Genomic DNA, 24373 nt, shown 5'->3' on the forward strand with positions numbered 1-24373 from the left:
ATTTCATATTATACAGACTAACATTATTATTCCTACAACATTTATTCAAAATCATATCCAAATGTTATATTTCAATTTATTTATAATACACAAATAAATAATTAGGTAATTTAAGTAAAATAACATATTGATGAAAAAATTGGATACGATTTTGATTGAATTTAACAGCATATTTAATACAGTGTATTAATACATTGTAACTATTTAAATTTGGTACTAAATTATTATTGTAATTATATTCATTAATAATTATAATTTACCAAATATTTTTAATGACATAGCATAAAATATTAAACATAAAATATAAATATATTACAGTAATATAATTTTGTATACAATACACAATGTCTTACTTTTATTATCTAATAAGTATTTCTGATAGAGAGTTATATTAAATAGTCATACAACTATGTAAATTTAATTGATTAACAATAAAATTTTATAAGTATAATAATATTGTCTATTTAATATTATTTGTTAATATACAAAATAATACTATTAATATTAATATATGTATAACATAGTTTTTATTTATAAATTAATAAATATTTATGAGGTAAATGAATAGGATATATTCAAATCAGATTTTATATTATATTGCACTTAGTATTAAGTTAAAAAACTTAACAAGGTAATAAACTAAAATTGTTACTTTATTCCTAAAGGAACAATCTCTTTTTCATAAAACACACATTTTTTCTCTATTCTAGAGTTTGCCTATTTTTAAGTAATAATCTACTTATAATACTTTATGTAAAATTATAAATAAAATAGGCAAAAATTACTTTGGGTGTTATTTTAAATTTATACTTTCTCAATATCAGTATATATATTTTAAATCAAATAACAGTTATACCTGAAATTATATTGATATTGCCAATTAAAATTTTGAATTTATGGCACAAAGACTGCCAACAATGATGACGATTATGTTGTGCACTCTTTACAATATGTTGTACATTTTAAATTCTGTACATTAAACTGTATCATTCCCAGTTAATTTCCTAAAACAAATAATTAAAAGCAATATATTTCTTGGCAAAATTATTTTTATAAAATATTTAAAAAAAATATAGAGTATAAGAAGTAGATTACCTTATAAACCAAAAGGATCTAAGACAGGTTGTGGCTGAGAAGTCTGAATATTGGAAGTAGCAGTCATTCCCAAATTACCACCACCTACTGCACTACCACCAATACAGCTGGGTTGTACACCCTTAAGATATAACACAAACTTAAGTAAGAAATAATTACAAACAATTGTTTAAATTAAAACTCAAATTATATTGTTTTCTAAAATAATAAACAAATATGATTAACATAATAAGATATAAAAAAATATTAATGAGAATTTACAACATTGAGCTTAGTGTTAGTTATGGGTTCTAGATTAATAAAAACAATTTGTAATCATATAACATAATAATTTATGATTAACTAATTAATTTATGTTGAATAAGGTTATTAAATCCGAATAAAATATAGTGAATAAGTAAATAAATGTAAGTATTATTAAATTAGACGTTGAATTAATTAATTTCCAATAAAAAATTTATTGGTATGATGTACTATATATAGGTGCAAAAAATAATTCAACAGCTTAAGAAAAACAAGAAGAACATTGTCCTAGTAAATTTGCTTCATTTATGAGTTAGTATTAATTATTTATACTTTGAGAGAGTGCAAATGGTACTGATTCATTCTTTGCTGTTAGATTAGTTTATTATAATTATAAATGTTTAAATACTGTACTTATGAAATGAATCATTAGTTTTTAAAATAATTAATATAATATTATCTTTGTATGTTTTGTTAAATTAATTCACAAATGTAATACTATAAGATAAAAATGTATAAATTATTATTTTAATCATAGTTCTAGGCGCTATGTTTAATTTTTTTTTTTTTTTGATGTTGAGTATCCCAGTTTCTTCTTGCACTACTGATAGATCATTTTCAGCAATGTGGCATTAAAATACATTTTTTAGGTTAACAATGTTTCAAAATAGTTCAAATGATATAACTATACTGTATATTCATAGAAATGAGGATGCAGATATTAAAAAAAAAAAAAACAAATTTATTCATTAGTAAGTCTATAATTTGTCAAACTACATTTTCCTTATAAATTTATGAATTATTATTATTATTATTATCATTATTGTGTATTATAATGTATTTTTTTCAATCTTAGTATATTTTGTTATATTTATATAATTTATAACATTAGTTCATAAAATTTATAAAAATGTTCAATATTAATGAGTTACCTACATCTAAAACAAATTCTGATTTTTTGATAGTAGACCATCCCAGGTATATAATTATATATTATATATTATTATGTATAAATAGCTAAAGCCTCCACAAATTAATTTTTATAGACATTGGGAGAGGGTATAATTATGAGCACCCTATGATTTTTTTAAATCTTGACGCCTATGACCCTAGTATTAAGTAGAAAAACAGAAAACTGTAAAATAATGGTTGTATAATAACTTCAACACATTAGCTTTTATAAATGAAACATAGAATATAATGTAATCACAAAAGAATGTCACTAATAAAAATAAATACATGTCATGCAAAGATATTAGATAATTAATTCATGTAGTATAAAATTATAAAGTAAACAATGTACAACAACATATTCAAAACTAATCAAATCAAAAGTAAAAATTTACACAATATAAGTAAATTAAAAAAAATTGTTTGTGATATTTAATAAGTATGTAGACAAATGAAAAAAAAAAAAAAAAAATATTAAAATAAAAGCTAAGTAACTATTGGTATATTTAGTAAAGCAAGCAAAATACTATTAAAATAAATATTTAAATAGAACAGTTATTATTATAAAATAACTAAAGATACATAAAAATTATATAATTTTTTCAGTTTTATTTAAAAATGATTAAAAAAAAAAAAAAGATAAGAGTCAAAAAATATGATTAACCTTTAATTAAAGATTTGAACAATTAAGAGAAGGTAACTTAAAAAATACTGAGCACAACCACAACCAAAATTCCATTTTTTAAATGTACAGTGAAAGATGCTTTGTTTATATTAATACAACACCAGTTAGTTTCAAAGCAGCTTAACAAGTAAAAGTGACTTACCATAGGACTATAGGTTGATACAAATGGTGAAGGATTGGACATCATTCCTTGCCCCTGTAATCCAATATACAGCAAGCAAAAAAAGTAATAATAATGTACACAAATAATAAAGACATGCAAATTAAAAAGTGTAAATACAAATTATAATGTAATAAAAAAAAAAAAAAAAAAATTAGAAATAAAGTTCTAAGGTACAAGCATAACTATAATATACTAATATAATACAACAAATAAGAATAAATTGTTTTACTAATAGTGTATTTTGCTTTATATATTATTAAAAACTTGCATTTGAAAAAAAAATAAAAATCTATAGTTCATAATTCATTACTTACCATTGGTCTATAATTTGCACCTGTTGTAGCAGCCATAGGTTGAGGGCTCCAACCCATTCCTGGTTGACCATTTCCAGGTTTCGGAGCATTTTTAGGTGAATTCCATTGGACTCTTAAGAAATAAGTTGTCAAAGCAATTTTAATGTATACATAAATATGAAAAAATTACTTACGGTGGTGGTTGTGTAGCTTTATTGATAGAAAGATTTTCTGCTAATGATGCTAAACTGCTATCTAAATCACCAGTCAATACTTTTTTATTGCCTGAATCGGATGTACCTAAAATTATAACATAAATAAAATATTCAATCAATCATATTTTTAAAAATATAATCATTGAAGCAAATTAATTATAATAGTGCCAGCTGAATACTGAAAAATTATATTAATAGCTAAAAATAATAATAATAATAATAATAATTACAATAATGCCCATGCCATTCATATTATAATATAGCATTAAATATAAACCACTGAAGAGTAAACTCAAGTACGGATCATAGAACATATAAACCTTAAAATCTGTGCATATTCTTTCAAAATAGTTTTTGGTTAAAATTGTATAAAAGCATAATTAATATTATTTTTTTTCATGAAAATTAAAAAATGTGCTACAGACCAGTAATTGAGTGCCTGCTTCTAAATTAAACTACCCCGAAATCAAGAAAAACATAATTCACACAACACAGAAGGCTGAAATTTATATGCCTGAATACAATATCATGTTATATTGTATACCTGAAGCTATTGCGACCAAATCAGTTTTGACAGGAAATCCATTTAAAGGTTGAGAGGTGCTTTGAGGAAGAAAAATGTCTGCTGCCAAATCCAAAACAGGATTAAAATCAGAAGTAGATGATGTAGGGATAGTAGTAATAGGTGGTGGAGGCCTTGGCGGAGGTATTGATGTCCCACTAGATTTTCTGGACTGTGGTTTTTCAACAGATGATGAACTTGATTCAAAAATATTTGATTCAGAATAAACATTTGAGGATATAAAAGGTGTTCCAGAATACGCAGCTTGAAAGACACATATACACTCAGGGAATTTTGTAAAGAATATAGTTTTCTAATCATCATTATTGTACTTTGAATTTTTCATTTACCTGAAACACTAGGAGCTGGGCATGTTTGATTAGATTCAGGTTGTCCAAAAACAGATGTAAATGATTTATCATCAACAAATGCATTGCTAGTATTAGTATTAAATCCATTGCTCATCCAGTTATTAGCATGATGTGTAGACATATTATCAATTGGAGCATCTGGTTGTGATCCCGTCATAGAAGCGGAAAACATATCGGTAAATGGATTACTTAATTGAAGCAAATCATCTGAAGCTTTAGCAGATATCTAAAAAAAAAAAAAGTAAATATATATTTAAATGTATAATACTGTAATATTTTGTTCAAAATAATTAGCAGTATCTAAAGTAAAATAATACCTGTGTGGTTGGAGCTGGAGAAGAAAACAAATCTACAATAGGCTCAGATGATACTAAAAATGGATTGTTAACTGAAGTTGTACCATTAATAGGACTGTTTACTTTGGCCTAAAAAATAATTTTGATAAGAAAGAGATGGTTGTTATATGCAAAAAACATAAAAAAATAATATTGTATATTACTTTATACTGATTTAAAACAGCTTCTTCTTCAGCCAATACTGCTTGTTTTAATGATTCTTCAACACCGTCTGATTGTTGGGCAATGGTTCCAAAAGAGCTGCTAGTGGAAGAAAGGGCAGATACACCAGTCTTTACATCTGTCCGATGATTGCTATATGTTATGTCAAGGAAAGGACAGGAAATGGAATATAAAACAAAATAAAATACAAAATTCAAATAAAAAAAGACAAACATAAAATAAAATCAACAGCAAACTCTACTTCTACTTGGTTTAAAAATGTAAACTAACTAAGGAAATAATTAAATTAGTAGGTAACACACAAGGTGTAGGCTATAAATAATACAGGTGAACAAATAATATTTTTACTGTTCCCAACATTTTTAACTCATTTTTAACTTTTTAACATTTTCAACTTATTAATATAGTTCATTTATACTATACAAGTTATAGACAACACTCAATAATTGAAATAACTTTCAAGAAGTATGATCATTTACGAAATATTTACAATAATAACAATATTTTAAAGAAAGTTATGAATGAAATTTTAAAATGTTTTAAAACAATATGTTTAAAATGTATCATATAATATTTAAGATAATTGTCAAGAGCAATACATTTATTGCTTATTTATATTATATTAAGTTTATAAATTATAATTTTCAAATAAATAGAGAATCATACCATTAAGGTAAAGTTAATTTATAAAATGAGATTATTAAACTTTATAGTAAAACTAATGTTTGTATATTTAAATTATCAGTGTTAGAGGGGCAATATAATATATTACTTCCCATATGTATACATTAATTTACTGTTTTAAGAATTTTAGAGGACAAGTTAGTGAATAAAAAAAAAATTATTACAGATGGTCCAAATTTTAACATGAGACTTGATGCCTTAAAAATCACAAGAAACAAAAAAAAATGTATACAATTCATACATAAATATATACAATTCTCTAAGACTTTATAAGAAAGAATTTCAATTAGATCTTTATAATTTTGAGACTCTATAATTCTTTATAATTAGTTTAAGAATAATAATATTTATTTAACTTGTCAAATCAATAAATAAATTAAAATAAAGTAATTAATAATATAAAGATAAATTTGTGTTAGAATATAGGATAATGAATAAAAAAAAAAATTCTTTAAAACAAATAGATAGTCATAAATAATAACTAATAAGTAGGGCTCGGAAGTTAATGACCTTAAAAACATTAAATAATGACCTAAATAATTACAAATATTTGTTTAAAATAAATAAAAATACATTTTTTTTTAAATATTTTATTCTATTTTACTACAACATTCTATATAAATCTATCAAAACTTACAAATTACTCAAAATATGTCATAAAAATGACAACAAATTTTCTTAAAATATGAAATAAAAAAATGACAAACATTTTTTTATAAATTTATCAAAGCTTGCAAATTACTCAAAAATCAAAATTGTACACTTACAGCATATATGATGTTATCAAAAGTTAATGAACGACAATTATTTGTTTATATATATTTATACTTGGAAAAACTTCTCTCCAAGCCCACTAAAACGATTGAAAGATGCAGATGAGCACTAACCGACTAGCTCTAATAATGTAATAAATAATAATGTTTAATAAATATTTATATTTGGAAAAATTTCTCTACACGTCCACTGATGTGATTGGAAGACGCAAACGAGCACTAACCGATGTTTTAGTTTTCACCATTTTGAAAATATTACGAAAAAATAATAAAATTTAGATATAATAGGTATTATTCTCTATAACAAGACAATGAAGCGACGAGATAATATTGGATAATAATTGAATATTAGGAAAAAATAATAAAATTTAGATATAATTGGTATTATTCTCTATAACAAGACAATGAAGCGACGAGATAATATTGGATAATAATTGAATATTAGGAAAAAATAATAAAATTTAGGTATAATACTATTCACTATAACATGACAACGACAAATATAATCAACGAGATAAAATCGAACAAGTTTTAAGTTATTTACATAATAGTCAATAAGAAACAATAAAAAATTAACTAGTGTGAAATCAGTAAAAATGTCAAAAAATGACTTAAAAAGTAACGAACACCAAAAAATGCAAAATAAAAATTAGTTATTTGGATTCACATGCTAATGAAACACATTTGCGGCCAGGATAGCATCTTCTAAAAAGTTTAAAAAAAAAATGCAAAATGCATCAACTTCCGAGCCCTACTAATAAGTAATTAGATTTAAAATATCATGTATGGTAAAAAAAAAAATAAAAAAATATCAACTATATACAATATATATGCATTGTATTTAAATATCAATGCGTGCATCAATAATAATAACTATTTAATGTTTTAGTTACTAGGATGAAAACATTTTCTATTCAATATAGTCTAAATTATTGTCACAAAAACCTGTACACTGAACTAAATTAAAGGCAGTACTTTATGTTTTTAAGTATATTAACATTTTTTAGAAATATTAGAATAAACTCCCAAAAAATAAATATATTTAATGTAATAATATAAGTAGTAAAATAGCATAAGAAAGTATTATTTTCATAACTAGCTGTCTCTTAAATGTGATATCTTATCACTCTTATGAAACTAAATTTACCGTCTACGAGTAATTATACCACTTAAATACATTAAAATTATAAATAGTTTTTGGAAGTTTATCGGTTTCATTCTATGTTTATTTAGTTTTAGTTTTATTCTATATTTTGAAAAAACAATAAATACTAGATTATATACTCAACTAGATACCTACTCATAAATTAGGTTGAAAAACTACCTATTTAAAATACATTTAAATACTATTTTCTAAATAATGTTTAATTGTTTTAGTTATAGTTCATAGACAAAATATATTATTAGGTAAAATTAAACAATAAAAAACACGCACATAAAATAATATAAAGAATATTTAGGAATTATATATACTAATAAGAAAAAGGATCTGTTATACTATGATTTAAACTATTAGGAAGTAGAAGTGTATACATTTAAGATAATAAAATAAAATCTTCGCTGAAGATTTCTGTATTTTATATACTATATTTTGCTTACACATGTATTAGAAAAAATAATATAAAAACTTATATATATTTTTTTAAAACCATAAAGTATATAAATTTTATTTATAAAATAATAATCTATATAAATATATTTATTCATATAGTATATAACAAATTTTCTGATTTACAAATTTAATTATTTTAAAAATTAATATTTTTTTCATAATTAAAACACAGAACTCAAAACAATTATTACTTTTAATACTTTATGGTGGTATAAATTGTTTTATGATTTACTAAGATAAATAATTTTGTTAGAAGGTAAGGTAGTAGAAATCCCACAACCTCAGTAATAAAATTATGTATCATAAGTAAAATAAATAAACACAAGTACAAAAATTGATGTAGAATAATATGCCAACAAATTACTTTAAAATATATTTATAATTTGTTTTTACAAAAATACTTTTTATATTGCAAAACAAAAAACCTCAATTAATAAAATTAAATTGTTCTAAACTCTAATTGTTTTCCTTTCAATCACATTATTGTGGATGAACAACATGGATTTCAACGAGATTGACATACCACAACCTGCAACCTTGTGTTCACTTCACATATACACACGGCTCCTTTCGAGAATACAAGCAAGTTTATGTAATATACACAGATTTTTCCAAAGCATTTAATTATGTGCACCACAATTTCTATATTAAGACTTTAAAGAGAGCCTAGGCATTGGCGATCCATTACTCTCTTGGCTGAACTCATATCTATCAAATGTCATTTCTGTTTCTGTCCTTGGTTCGTTCTTAACAGTCTTTACTCATTCTTCCAGTATGTCAGCTATTCTTTTCTCTCTCCTCTTAGCAGTATTTGTTCATTCTGCTCCTTCTGTTCTTTGTCATACCAAACTTCTCATATTTGCTGATAATATAAAAATGTATTTACAGATAAACTATATTTTTGATTATTCTCTTCTCTAACAACGCCTTACTAATTTAGTGTAGTGGGTTGTGTTCCTTAGTCTCTATTTGAACATTTAAAAATGTTCAGTATATGTTATCATTTCCACTTAGTTAGGGTGAACAAAACTATCTACAATCAAGCACATAGAGGAAATTTGTTGAGGATCACTTAAGACTCTTGGTTTTGTCCTTTATAACTCTGCTGAGTTCCAATTAATATCCTTCTATACTATGATCTGGTTCTTCTTGTGCTCGAATATGGATGTAATTTTTAAGGCACCTCTACCACTTCTTCCAGTGCTTTAGTCAAACATGTTCAAAGAAAATTCCTTCTAATTCCAGCTTTCAGATTTAATATTTCACACTTTCTTCATTATTACACACCAATTCTACAAGCCCTCAATCTTTCTTCGCTTGTTGACTAGCTGCTCATAGCTAATTTTTCCTCTTTTTAATCTTCTTTCCGCAAAATAATCGATTATTCTTCTCTCTTATACTAAATCAATTTCAGAGTTCATTCCTGCACCACTTAATGTTTTATCTTCTTCTGAATCCCTTGCTTTTCCTTTAGTTACCTATATAAAATCACCATTGTCTGTCTCATGTAAACAGCAAATAACCTCACTTTTTCTTAAATAGTAATTATCCTTATTCTAATTTAATTTTTAATATAATTGTGAATTATAATGAAAATATATACTACTTCTTTATTAACAATACACATTGTATATTATGTTAAAGACACCTGCCCATATATTTATTTAAAAAACATAATATTAAACATTAATAAAATTATCTTGTATAAAAAACAATAGGTAACCTTATTATTCTATATCATTAATTACTTGTAAACATTTAAAATTTATTGTAATAAATATATATTCACATACCTTGTTGCTTGAGTAGGAGTGTTTGCTGCAGATTTTTTGCCTTCAATAGAAGCTAAATGCTGCTCTAATGCATCTAATAAACTACTTGGTGCCTAAAAGTATAAAAAGAATATTATTATATTTTAATTATTATTTAATTATTGAATATACTTTTGTAAGATCTGGTATTTCACCCTTGTCAATCCCAACATTTTCTGCTACTTTAAGAAACTCTCCTACACGATCCATTCTAATAAGGAACTTTTTATATAAATCTAAAGCATCCCGACATTGTTTTTTATTCATATCAAAATATTTTTCTGTGAAACAAGAATATATTGATATAATATTAGTATAAAAATATAAAATAATATTAGTACATCAATTTTACTATTTTCAGCAGTGATGAGCACAAACTATATTTTTGGTTCTGTAATAAAGTATTACATTAATCATAATAATGAAATAAAAAAAGCCATCTAAAACACAAAGGTATTTTTTTTAATACATAGCTAAAAGCTATACAGGTTGGGTAATTAGTCATTATTAAGATAGATATTATTTAAAGATTATACTAAATAACAAAAATATGCTAAAAATTTCAATATTAAGGTTTGTAGATTTTACAATATAATATTTAATGTAATAAACCTTTATTAAAATACTTCCATTGAGGAATGGTATACAAAAATTGCTCTGCAATATTCAAAATTTTTAGTGTAAACATATATTTTTTAAGTATTAATTTAGTCAACTCATACTATTAAGAGTGTCAGACCAACAACCAATTTTATTTCTTTTCCATAGTGCCATATTTAACTGCATGCTTTTGTTCCAAAGGATGGTTTTTTCAAAGAATCTGGCAAGAAATTTTATATTGATTTCTAGATTTTAAATTTAAATTAAAAATACATAAATTCAAATAGTTAAATGCCCAACACTGTTACTTCTATTCCCTAATTATAAATACCTAAAAGGTTAATGATACTATCATTATATCCAGCAAACAAACGAATCAGATCACGAAATAACAACATAAATGCCATGTTAATAACACCATTAGTGAGATCAGCAGCAGTACAGTCAAATTCAAGTAATGCATCAAGTTGAGATTGTAAGACTGGTAGTGTTTTTAATAACTTATCGGAATTCATAGTACGTAAGACTCCATCTTCTTTACTAAAAACAAGTATAAAAAATAAAGAAATTAAACTATTGATACGATATATCATCAAAAAAATAATTAAATTTTAAAATATATTATACAAAACAAATATACAATATGGCCTTGATGTATATACACATATTTTTATAGAATATAAATATATAATATATGTATTTGTTTTAAATTTAAATGTTTGAACATTTTTCACAAGCATAATTTAACAGTATAATAAAAAGTGTTGTTTTCATTTCTAAAAATTATATATAATAAATGTGACCAAGGCCGTAAATGGGGTCTGGACCCCCCCAAAATTTTCAAAAGTAGAAACATTTTAGCGGTGAATATAGTTTATTAACTATAAATAGTATTAAATGATAATGTTAGACCCCCCCAAATTTTTTTTTTAGTTATGGCCTTGAATGTGACATGTTTTATAGGATAAATTTGTTGGTTAATAAAAATTACTAAAATCAATTAAATCTCATAAGGTAATTTTTAAAAAATTCTTTTTAATTATCAGTAATAATACTGAAAAAAATATCATCCTCAATAATTAAAATAATAAAAAAAACCTAACTGTGCAATAACATCAATAAATAATGAATCAATCTCAGTATCCCCGTTTGATCATGTTTTATATACTGTTTGGTTTGGTAATTTATTTTTCATTTAAAATTATTTAAAAAATAGAAAAAGTATATAAGTATTTTATTTTACATATAAATTATAATTAAAAATTAAACTCATGATAACTTACCTTCTTTTCACTTTGCAAAAATCAAATGCTACGGTACGATAAGATAAAGCTTTTTCATTAAGGTATTTTGAATAACGTCGTATAAATGGTGACATATCATATCCTAGTACAAATAATTAGAATTAATAATGACTACTAAAATTATTAATTAAAAAAAAATTATGAATAAGAATTCGAACTTTTATTTTATTTATTTATTCATATTGAGTTCAGATTTTTAATACAATATATTGTATATATATATATATATATTATAATTAACTAATTTTGTTAAATTGTTATTCTTACCAGATCGTACTCCAGCAGGTCCTAATGTACCAAGCATAAAAATAAAACAAGTGTATTTTTAATACTAATTTTATTTTAGTTAATTTTTAAATATTTTATAAGATTTCTTAAGTTAAACTACATTCATATTATTTATATGTATTTACCTTGTAAACTACTTTTATCCAAAAAATTGCTAAGTTGAAAGGAACTATTACTTGAAGCCAAATACTGTGTAAATCTCTAAAAATAAAAAATAAATTTGAAATGTATTAGAAAATTAAATTAAATTTTATAACGCTAACCTCATTTCCATAGCACATTAAATGATGAACCGTGATCAATGACTTAAATACTACGACCCAACTGGCATTCTGTGACCGTTCAATCAATAGATTGGCTAATTGAGGAATCGACACATTTGGTTCATTAGTACAATGTATTAAATCTGAAATAAAAATATTAAACCACGCCATTTATATATATATATTTTTTTCAAATAATTTTTAGCTTAAAATAAAATATATTAATAGATTAATAATAAGGTAAAATATAATTTTTTATTCACTTACAATAATTAATGAAATAATAATTGGAAATACATTATGATAATCAAATTTATAAAATACTAGGTATTATACTTATTATACTTAATATTATAATAAACTTTATTAAGTATGAGATCGAAACTTAAGCTTTTTTTTGTTGTAAAAGTTTTTTTGTTCAATTTTTTGCAATAAACAATAAAAAAGAACAATTGATGAAAATAAATGGATAAATATAAATAAATATAATACAGAATAAAATGATAGATTAAACAAAGTGCAGAAGCCTCTCAGTGGAGGTACTTAGAAAAACTATAATTCAACATTTAAAACCTATTTTTAAAATAAAATACCTACTTAGTGCCTAGTAGCAACATATTTATTAGATTTTAATTTTATTCTAAAATTTAAAGTGACCCAAAAAATTTTAGATTGCATAAAGTATAAGAACATAATAGATAATAATAATAATTTAATAATAGTGATGGTGAGCTATTCCCCTTTTCTGATGAATTTATACAGTAAAAAAATCAAATTTCTTAATGAGATAGGTTGAATTTTAAAATAATTATTTTAAATTTATAAACATATATAAAATAATTTTTTTACATGTTTAATACTTTTAAATGTATATATAAATATATAAAATATAAATAAATAGTATAAATGGAGAAATAAATAAATAAATAAATGAGTAGCCTGATTGTACAATCGGTTTAGAATTAAAAATACATAATCAGGTAATTCAGTCAAAAATAAGTAAATAAATAAATAAAAAATAATCAAGACTGAATATGAAAAAATAAATAAAGGAATATTACATTAGATATTTTTTTTTTTTTTTAATAGAGGAAGAAATGACTTAAAATAAGTTCTTATTACACTTAGATATGTTAATAAATATAAATTCTTTGGTTATTATTTATTATTAGCTATTAGAAATGTATTGATATAAGATATTATTTTTAAAATTAGTTTGTTCATTTAATTTATTATTCTATAATATTATATTTTTTATTATCATTCTATTATATGTTTGTTAAATTATTATTAGTCTTAAAATAGATTTTATACATCATTTGTATTATTGTTTACAATTTAAGTGAATTATTTAGATATATATATTTTGATAGTTCATACTACAATAGTTAACAACATTAATTGGTGAATTGTGTTTTTTTTAAATATTTTTGTGGATTTAAATTGTATAAACCTGTAACTGGCACAGTGCGGTGTCATACACCGCTGCATTTTTTTTATCCTACATATCAATTAGAATATTGATAATATTAGTTGGAGGTTACAAATACTTTTGTATGGAGGTAAAATGTATATTATAAGTTTTTCATGTTATGTTCACTGTCATAACTTGTTATTGTTGATATAAAATGTTCAGCAGTATCTCACACCCCACTGTACCATGTGCGTAACATTTTTGATATCCAATATATTTCTATGTTTGAAGAAATTTTTGTTTTTATTTTTAAATTTAGTTCAGTACAGTTACATTATATTATATTATGTTATTTATATTTACTATTATATTTGAAGTTTCATGTATTTATTTTTGTTTTCGAAGGTTTAATATTTTGTTTATTTATCGTAATAAAGAATTTTAATTGGAGTTTGGTCATAGTTATTTTTATCTAAAAAATTATTTTTCTCGTTATTTTTTTTTTAATCTTGTTCTTCAGTATGTATTTTATTATTATATTTAAGTTTTTACCTTAAAAACCGATATTGAAAAAATCAAGAATAAAATAAAAGATTCAGAAATAAATTGTACTACAATTTTTTAAAGTAACAATTCATTCATTGAAACACTAAGAAATAATAATTTGTTTGAAAAAAAAAAAAATGTAGAATGGTTATTAATACTAAACTGATAATTAATATTCAAAAAATTATTTAAGTACTTAATCTAAAGAAGTCCAAATATTGTTATCAAATGAAGCGGTATGTCACATTGCACTGTACCAGTTACGGGTTAAAATAAAATATTTAGATTGAAATTATTTCTTGAATAAGTTCAATATTATCTATAATATATATAGATAATATTGAATTCGTATTGATAATTATGTTTATTTAATAGAATACATTTAAACTTATAAAATATTAATATAAAAAATTATATTTTTTGAAAATAAAGATGATTGCAATCATGTGGTATTATAACATCAGTTTTTGGAAGTTTCCTGTAAACACTAAATTCAAATTTTTTAATTTTTATGAAAACAGTAAGATCCAAGAAATGTAATATTTATTTGTACTTCGAGTGTAAATTAAATGCTTTTATTTATTTTGTTTAAGTAGTTATCTAATTCTTCTGCTTGTCAATTTTAACTTTTGAATAAAATTAAAGTGTCATTGTGTCACATGTCTTTAATATGCTTTCAGTGGCATATTTATGAGGTGGAGGGTTCTCCCAGATAATTTCTAGACCTTAAATATTTGAATTTCGATCAATTTAAAGTTTAATTTTTTAAATTCAAATAAAAGAAAAATTTTAAAATTTATAAATTTTATTAATTTTATAAAAACTAATAATTATTAATTAATGAAATTAGATTTTTCAATAATAAAATAATAAAATAGATAAAAATTTAATTATGATCATTTTATAATGATTTATAAAAAAAATGTATTAACCCCCCTCTCAAAAAATTGTTTGTAAATACACCACTATATACTTTTACATATGGATTGTATATATTGTTGGTTTCATAATTTTGCATGTAAATTTCAGATAGCATAGAATTTAAAGATCCAAAAATAATTATTCATAATGACCAGAACCATAAAACAACGAAAAAAAAAAACCTTTTTTTCGATTTATTTCGTATATAAATTATAACTTAAGTGAACTAAATATATAATCTTCATTAATAACAATGAAAACTGTTCATAATAAATTTATAATTCACATGTATTATAGTATTATAATATATTATAGTGGTTTTTGGTAAAGATTAATTCTCACTATCTATCTATTGACTAAAAACATGCCATGTGTTTTTCATCGTGGGCGGATACTCATTACTCGATGTGTATATATTGATTATACCAAAAATAAAATAAAAGTAAAATATATTTCGATATGTAACAGATAAACACCAATATAATACAATTTGATAAATTGTTAAGGTGAAAAGTCAAATTTGAAACTGTAAAAATGCAGGATAAATCAACTTATTGGGTATCGTAGCTAACTAAAATAATTTAGCCCAAATCGAAGGTTAAATTCATCAGTAGTTTCGTTTATGTTGATTGTTTGCAGATTAATATTTCTATTTAAAATACATTTAAAACCCACAAATTTTCCCGACAAGAAATAGAAATTCAATATCTCTAAGGTCATATATTTACACCATCTCCCCTTAACAATCGATGACCTAGTTAAAATGTACATCAGTAAGTAGAATATTAGTAAAGTAGGAAACAGCCAATAGGCACACGATTGTATTAACCCCTTATTAGACTTATTATGTTGTAATATTGATATATAAATGTAATATTGTTAATATATACATAAATTATAGGTTAAATTCGTTATCAAAATTATAAAAGGAATAGAGACGATAGTCTTTCACAAATTAAATAAATATTACAATTGAATCAAAATAATTTTAATTTATTATTTATAATACTTTTTTAAAAGTCAATATTTCACTTTCAATCACATGTATTTTTAAATTACATAAAAATAAATAAAATGTAAAGAAAACTTATTTACTTCGTTCTAGGAAGAATGCAATTTTCATCAACTTTATTATTATTATCACGTCTTATTTTAAATTATAATTGAACCACAATAATAAAATTGTTTTTTTATTTTTCTCACATTTATTATACTATGTATGCGTAAGACAAATAATGTAATCATTCACAACCTTATCCCTTTTAAAATATCAATTAACTATTGGTTTTAAATCAATTATTAAAATTAAATAGGAAATTGAAACTTTATAATGTATTATTGTGGTAAATATGATATAATTGATGGATTGAAATACTCTTATACGCATCATAATATTGTTACTATAAGCAGAGACGGAACTAGGGATTAGGTTACTGATATTAGGTTAAAACTCAAAAAGTATGATTGTATATTAATTATTAGAAAAAAATTCTCGAGAAGAGTATTTGATTATTGATCTATGATAGGGCGTAATTTCAACATTTTCCCCGGTCGTAAGAATTCGTAGTTCCACCTCTGACAAGTTCATCTGATAACAGACTAATATTCAATTTTATCGAATATTTACAAAAAAAAAAAAAAGTAGAAACTTAATATATAATTAATATTTTATTGTTACGTAAATTGGCGTTTTTAAACTTATTACTGTATATGAAAAATGTTATATAATTATGTCAAACATTTATTTGCTCAGTGACGAATGCAATTTTAAATACAACCCGAGGTAAAACTTATTTTTGTGTATCTATAAAATAGACTAACACACAAAATAGTAAAACTATGAAAAGCTATCTTCAACAAATTAGAGCAAATCACTAATCACGAAAAATTAATCAATAAGCTTAATAATTTAGGGATTAAGGATTGAGACGGCGGGGACAAAATAAATGTATGGTCATAATGAATAAATCAAAAGGGGCTATAGCCACGGGCTGCAAGTTAAAAAGGATCACAATATGTTTTATAATCCTTGGCTAATAAGGTAGCTTTTTATCAATCAATTGTGAATATACTATGACATAAAATATACAAATATACTATAATTATTTTAATTGATATTAATTATAAATTACTAAATTTGAATAAAAAAATAACTGTTTTGAGTGAATAGACCTTACTAAAATGAATAGTTTTTTTTAAAATTATGACTATAATCTGGCCTTATGGTTTCATATATTGTGAAAAACAAACATTGTATTGCAATTATAATATAGATTTTTAGAATAAATTTGAGCCAAATATCTAATCTATATACTTTAAACAGGTTATTAATCGACTTTCTTTATTTTTTCTATAATTACAAATAACTCAAATTAAATAATGTAAAAACAAATTAAATTTTTTGTTTTATGGTTTAATGTAAGACTTTAGCCAAGCACTTTAACCTCGGATTAAAACATTAGATACATAATCATCTTTTATTTAATAGAATTTTTGTATTATAAATTTGCATTTTGGACTAAAAATGTCAGAATCAATTATTTTCTTAGATTATAAACACAACCTATGTCTGTCCATGTGTGATTTTGGTTTAAAAGATGTTTTAAGAATTGTGATCTTGTTAATCATTCTAAAATTGTATAGTACTAAGTACATGGAAAAATGTAAGTTAATCTTGACATTAATTTTTTAACACCTTATCATAATTAATATATTGTTGTTTACAGTCAATTAACATCCAATTAGACACTTAGTATCGATAATATTATCACTAAATTTACTTATTAGCAATTTTTTATATTATAATTATAGTCATTTATTTTTTCCTTTATTTATTTGTTGATATATTTTTGTTAACTTTTTTCATTAACTAATATGTTTTTTTCTGATGACCAAAGTTTTTTTATACAAACATTATTAAAACCAATACAATCTAATACACGTATTCAAAGCAATATAATTATATTATAGACTTGAATACAAAATAAGAATAAATTCATTGATATAAATCAAAAGTGGATCTACCCACCTAACGTTTTTCAATATCTATTTTAAAAAAGAAATAATCTACGTTCAATATAATACTATTTTTTAATTAAAATATTAAATTAAATAAATTATTCTAAAATGGCATTTTAATATTTTAATTTTTTAACCAACTAATTTAAAAACAACTGAAAGGAACTCAATAATCTAAATAAATTGAAAAGATAATAATTAGTATATGAATAGTGTTTTCAACAATTATTATTAAATAATGAATAATTTTTTTAATTGTTAACTTGTAGGTAGAAGGGTTAATAAAAAACATATCAGTGCCAATATGTATATAGAAAATACACCAAGATACATTTGGAAGTTGATTCTATTTTTGAATATTTTGACTGTAAATACTAATTTATAATATAAATATTATTTATGTATACAAAATATTAATTTTTTTTTTTCTAAATTAATCTGATTTATAAATTAAAAATTATATAAAAATAACATACAATAATCAAGATTAACTAAATAGTTAAATTAAAATAGCTACTAATGATATAAATAATTATTTTCAAAATATAAAATAACTGAATAAGTAAATATCTTATAGTTTAAATGTTATATAATTTTCAACTATTATTTTTGAGACTTAATATATACTTAATATATACTTTATTTTAATAATAAAATAAAATATAAATTTAATCTAAATATTGTACATTTTATTGACAATATAAAAATGTATTGCTTATTATACATATTAAATTTGTAAATTATCTACAATTTAATACCAACTTAGACTCTAAATTTCAATACTTCAAATATAATATTAATTAAAATAAAACAAATCTTACGATATTACAATATTCATTTTAAGTAATACTGATAAAACAAATTTTTATTCTAGATATTTCAGGCATAATTAGATATTTTCAATTAGTATATAATAAATTAACATTGTCATACAATTTAAATTCTCAATAACCAAAATAATAATTTATACTGATAATAAATATTAAAAAAGGATAATGATAAACACAATTCAAAATTCATAAACCAAACTATTTCAATCATTTCGGAAAAATTTTCTTACCAATAAAGTATAACAGAAATATATTGAATAAATATATAAAAAAAATATACTTTTATATTAATAATTGCTAGATTTATTAATTTTAACTTTAATCATCTCAGAAAACCAAGATTTAGAATTATTCAAATAAGAGTTATTTTAAACAAGTTACTCTTCATTTTTAAATCCAAAATCTTATTAAAATCTTTTCAAATTCTAAAAAGCTAAATAAAAACTATGAAAGATTCAAAATATATATTTCATATATTATGAATATTTTCTTCATTAAAAATAAAACTATAAACATCTATTAAATACTTAAATTAAAGCAATAACTTAGTATCATAATAAATTCAAATTATTACCCTAAAGCTAAATTTTGTAGATAAACTATAGATTTTATGATGAATAATGTATTGAAATGGCATACAATGTTATATTAGATTAATATTGATTTAATCCTTTTAGTTATTACTTTATATTTATAAAACTATAATAACTAGATATCATTTTAAAAAAAGCACAGAAATAAAATGTAGATTTCTTAAAATAATCAAACTTACAATCAAGCATTAACTACTAACAGAATAAAATATTATGAACAATTTGCACAAGTAATTTTTATTCACCTACACTGAATCCATAGCAATTATTGCAGTTAAAAAAATAGACAAGTAAAAATTATGATTCATTATTCAAATAAGATATTTAATATGTAATGAAGTAAAACAAATTTAACATTGATGTTTATTAATCAAGAAGTATTTTATTTTACAAAAAGTTAAATAGAATTCATATTTAATTCCACTATCTAAAGCATATTAAAAGTAATATTTTACAACTCAATTCAATATTATTTAATTACATTATGACGACTAATCATAATTTTGTCTTTGAATATATAGTTGAAGTATCAGTCTGAATTATAATACTTACAGTCCAAATGTTTCTTTTTCGGTCCAATTAATTCTTCGGTAGTCGCCTTGCATACAGACTTCGCCAAACCTTGTCCAGCTAGACTATGTCTAGCAGCTAGTAGTCTATCTTGTATTGTTTGACCAGCCATTGTTAAATTTTTTCAAGTCGTTAGCTATATGATGCACTTAATAATGTAAATATTATAAAACACGAATTCAGTATAGAACTTCCCTCGACAAACAAGTTTATAAGTATCAAAGCAATAACAGTAATTACAAACAGTTTTTCACCATTACACGGTATTAAAGCCACGGGACTAGACTCGCGAACGTCAACTAAACTGTGATAATAATAATAGTAAAAAAAAAAACAAGATCTAGTTATCACGGTTCAATAGGCCTCACATATTTTGCCGGTAGATCGCTGTCATGTCAGAATAGTTAATAAATAAATTGGTACCAAGGATGATTGTTTCAAAAAAAAAAATTGATTTTCCTTAACAAGCGAAGATGGAGGAACTTAAGAATTTTACTGTGTACCTGGAAATTCCCAATTGTTTAGTTGTTTCATTTTCGCAGGCGCAAAATTTTGAATCGTTTGCGCTTGCGCAAAGGTCAGGGTCATGTTTTCCCCACCCAAATTTGTGACGAAACGAAACTTATCTCTATCTAGGATAATAATATTACCTATCAAAGCATAATATTATCCTCAATTGATAAGAAAATTATTTTCAATTTTTTATAAAAGCAGAACGTTTACATTACCCAATAATAATGTATGAAGGTTACATTAGCAATAATCGACTAGTTGTGATAAGAACATTTCAGTGGTTCTCAAAGATTATTGCGAAGTTAATACTTTTTATTGTTAACTAATTATCGTATCCTATAAAATCAATGTGACTACCACATTAATGTATACTTTTCTTGCTACGTTTATTAAGATGATACTCCAGTTCTCCCGGATTGACAAGAAATATAAAATTTTTTTAATTTCAAAAATCAATTATGATCAGTCACACATCAAATTAAATAATAAAACCCTAGTTGCCTCCAAGTATGAATTAAAAACCCATAAACTATTCCTACAACTAAATTAGATTATTAATTTTAGTCGTCTAACTTTGCCAGTTTGCCATTATTGGAATACTTGTCTATTACTATAGCATCCGTTATATTTACATAGGTATCTATGAATGGATAATAGATCAAGTCTATAAGCTATAACTCAAGTGTAGAATTTTGAAGATAGTTTTTCAAACATCTTATTTTCTATCAGCATTGGTAGTTGAAACTGGAAGTATAATCAATGAAATCAACTCAAATTTAAATACTATATACTATACATCAATAAAAGATTATAGTCAAAAAAATAAATTAGTTTCAGCAATAACTATGAAACATTGTAATATCAATGTTAGTTACATATTATCTTCACCAGCTAGTTTGTAATAATGTGACAGTGTAATAAAAAATCTAATACTTCTATATTTAAAATACCTAATTCTAATTAGAGAACCATTGTCTTTTATGCAGTATTTAAATTAATTTCATACATAAAAATAACTAGGGCACGAATTTTTATGTAATAAAAAAAATCAAAGTATGTAAATATTTATGTTCTTACTTTTTCCAAAATATTTATTAAAAAACTTGAAATAGTTAAGAAAAAAAATTAGTATCCAACGTTCATTTTTAATCGCTCATTAATAATTATTTATCTTGTTGTCTTCTTCAAAACAATTGGATAAAACGTAGGTACACTTGGAGATTTTCGAATTTGGTTGTACGATGGTTAGGTTTCAAATTCCACTGGTAGTGGTTGAAGGTGCATTTAACATCAACCTAGGTTAATGGGGCATATTCATATCGGATGGTGTTACTTCAATATTATCTAAAGTGTTGTCATTTTTATTCATAATTATATCTCTAATATACTTCAATTGTTTGTAAACCAACGTTATTACCGAGTACGTAGTTTAATTTATTTTTTATTATACGTTTTGAACGTGTTTCGGAAGAACGCGAGCTATTAAAATAATTTCAAAGGAATGGAAGGTGATGTATTAAAATGTGTGAAAATCTCAAAGGGAACACTATGCCCGATTTCGAGGTATAAATTTTGAAAGTTAGCATCGCACGAACGCATATTATAGCGTGACTATTCGTCACGATCATTTCTCGATTATATTAAAATTTGAAATAAATAATTTTGTATGCGATGTAATAGCTAATGCATTTTTACTCATTATATATTATAAATTTTAATATAATAATTATAATAATTTAACCTAAAATATAGATAACGGAACTTTTTTCATTATATGGATGTCCAAATAGCGAAACAATAAACTTTACTTTTTTAAGGAAATTCCTTGTTCGCTACCTATTTAATTTGTTTAACTTTTTTTAAAAATATAATTAAATTATATTCCTTATAATTTAATACATTAGTTTTTGAATTTAAATGGTGAGGCCACCACCATCCACTAACCTACCGGTTGGTAATAGAACTTCGTCGGCGGTATCGGTATCTGTGAAAAACATTTAACTAAATTTAAAAAAAAAATTTAACTAAAGAATTGGAAAAATACTAAATAAAAATTATTTATTTCAGCTGGACGGTATCAGATTCAAATATTAATTAAAAAAAATTGTTAAAATCTAAAATAAACAATTATTTCAACTATATTGGAATTATTTTAAGGTTAATATATTGCAATAGTTCGAGACAATTAATCGAATTATTAAGTATTTTGTGTAAAAATTTTAATTTTAGCTCCATAAATCGTTTATCTAATGTTACCATATTATAGAAATTTATTATGATGTTGGTATAATGAGGATCTCTGTAGATATGACATTGAAAACATAAAAATCATATGAAGTTATTTTAAATTTGGTTCAGATCTTTTTGTGTTACAGAATTTGATGACAAATAAGTAGAGCATAATAAAAATAGGAGCAAACTAAAGAATTATATAAAGTTATTAATACAGATTTATCTCTAAATTGTCAACATGAACGTTTTAAAATCTAATTTTGCAAAAGCTTTATTTTTTAAATAATTTATATGACCTTTAAATGAAAGTTTTATTTTATTCCTAGATCAAGCTTACATTTTCTAAAGATAAATAAATAAAAAACAAAAATAAATAGGTGGAAATAAAATATGATTTAAGTAAGACCCGGTTCGGATTTATACTTTCAGATGACCGGGGCAATCATTTTTAGAAACCCCTAGCAATAAAAAATATATAATGCCCAATATCTAAGTAAATAAAGAAAAGAAAAAAAAAATTGCAAACTTGCAGCAATTGAACGTTATAACTATCTACTTACCTAAAACGTGTTTACTTCAGGTTTGAAAAACTGCTATTCATATCATACATAAGAAATTTCAAAATTTGTTTAAAAAAAGCAACAATATAATAATTTTATAAGACCTTCATAATTTGTATAAGTATTAGGAATTTTAGGATATTTTTTTTTTAACACCATCCCATATTTTATAAAACATCAAGTTTCGATTTTCAAACGACTACATCTATTTTCTATAACGAAAATCTATAAACATATTGAAAAAATAATTTTAGCGTTTACGATATTTATTTTGAGTAATTTGTTTATGGACTTATTAACGTTAAAAATTACAAAAAAATTACATCCACAGTAATTATGATAAAGGATGAAAAATAGTGGTAATTAAAAATTTAATAAACCTAATATGACATTAATGAAGAATGCATACAGAAATTAAATTAATTTATAATAATAGGAAATTTAAATTTAAGATAAAAGATTTATACAAGCGATCATTATATTAATTGTCTCATTAGTACTATTATGAATGATAATAAATATTTTATTATTTAACACCTATTTGTTTACATATATATATATATATATATAAATATATAAAATATTATGTAAAATGTAATATTCAATAATTATTTAATTAATCTCAAATAATATAAAACAAGGCCGTAACTGGAAAAATATTTCGGAGGGGGGGTCTAACATTATTATATAATACAATTTATAGTTAATAAATTATATTCTCCACTAAAATGTTTCTACTTTTGAA

The 24373-nt window shown here is 22.9% G+C and overlaps 1 protein-coding gene across 7 annotated transcripts; it reads right to left on the reverse strand.

Annotated features, from left to right (window-relative positions):
- Nucleotides 1-821: 821 nt before the first annotated feature.
- LOC112683905 (phosphatidylinositol-binding clathrin assembly protein LAP) lies at nt 822-20941 on the reverse strand. 7 transcript variants are annotated; one of them, XM_025555105.1, is made up of 17 exons: nt 20306-20941; nt 12432-12574; nt 12294-12369; nt 12148-12168; nt 11860-11962; nt 10908-11116; nt 10109-10257; nt 9959-10050; nt 5078-5174; nt 4896-5003; nt 4558-4804; nt 4190-4471; nt 3625-3730; nt 3452-3563; nt 3117-3170; nt 1096-1216; nt 822-1004 (listed from the first exon to the last, which is right to left on the reverse strand). In XM_025555105.1, exons 1-16 carry the CDS (start codon nt 20433-20435, stop codon nt 1097-1099), a joined length of 2049 nt encoding a protein of 682 aa, XP_025410890.1. In that variant the 5' UTR covers nt 20436-20941; the 3' UTR covers nt 822-1004; nt 1096. The 7 variants fall into 7 exon arrangements, with proteins under 7 accessions (XP_025410890.1, XP_025410888.1, XP_025410885.1 ...); XM_025555103.1 differs by having other exon boundaries at nt 5078-5177; XM_025555100.1 differs by having other exon boundaries at nt 5078-5228; nt 20306-20938.
- Nucleotides 20942-24373: the final 3432 nt, after the last annotated feature.

This window comes from Sipha flava, unplaced genomic scaffold (genome assembly GCF_003268045.1).
Source record: "Sipha flava isolate LNK unplaced genomic scaffold, YSA_version1 237_pilon_pilon, whole genome shotgun sequence".
Lineage (NCBI taxonomy): Eukaryota > Metazoa > Arthropoda > Insecta > Hemiptera > Aphididae > Sipha > Sipha flava.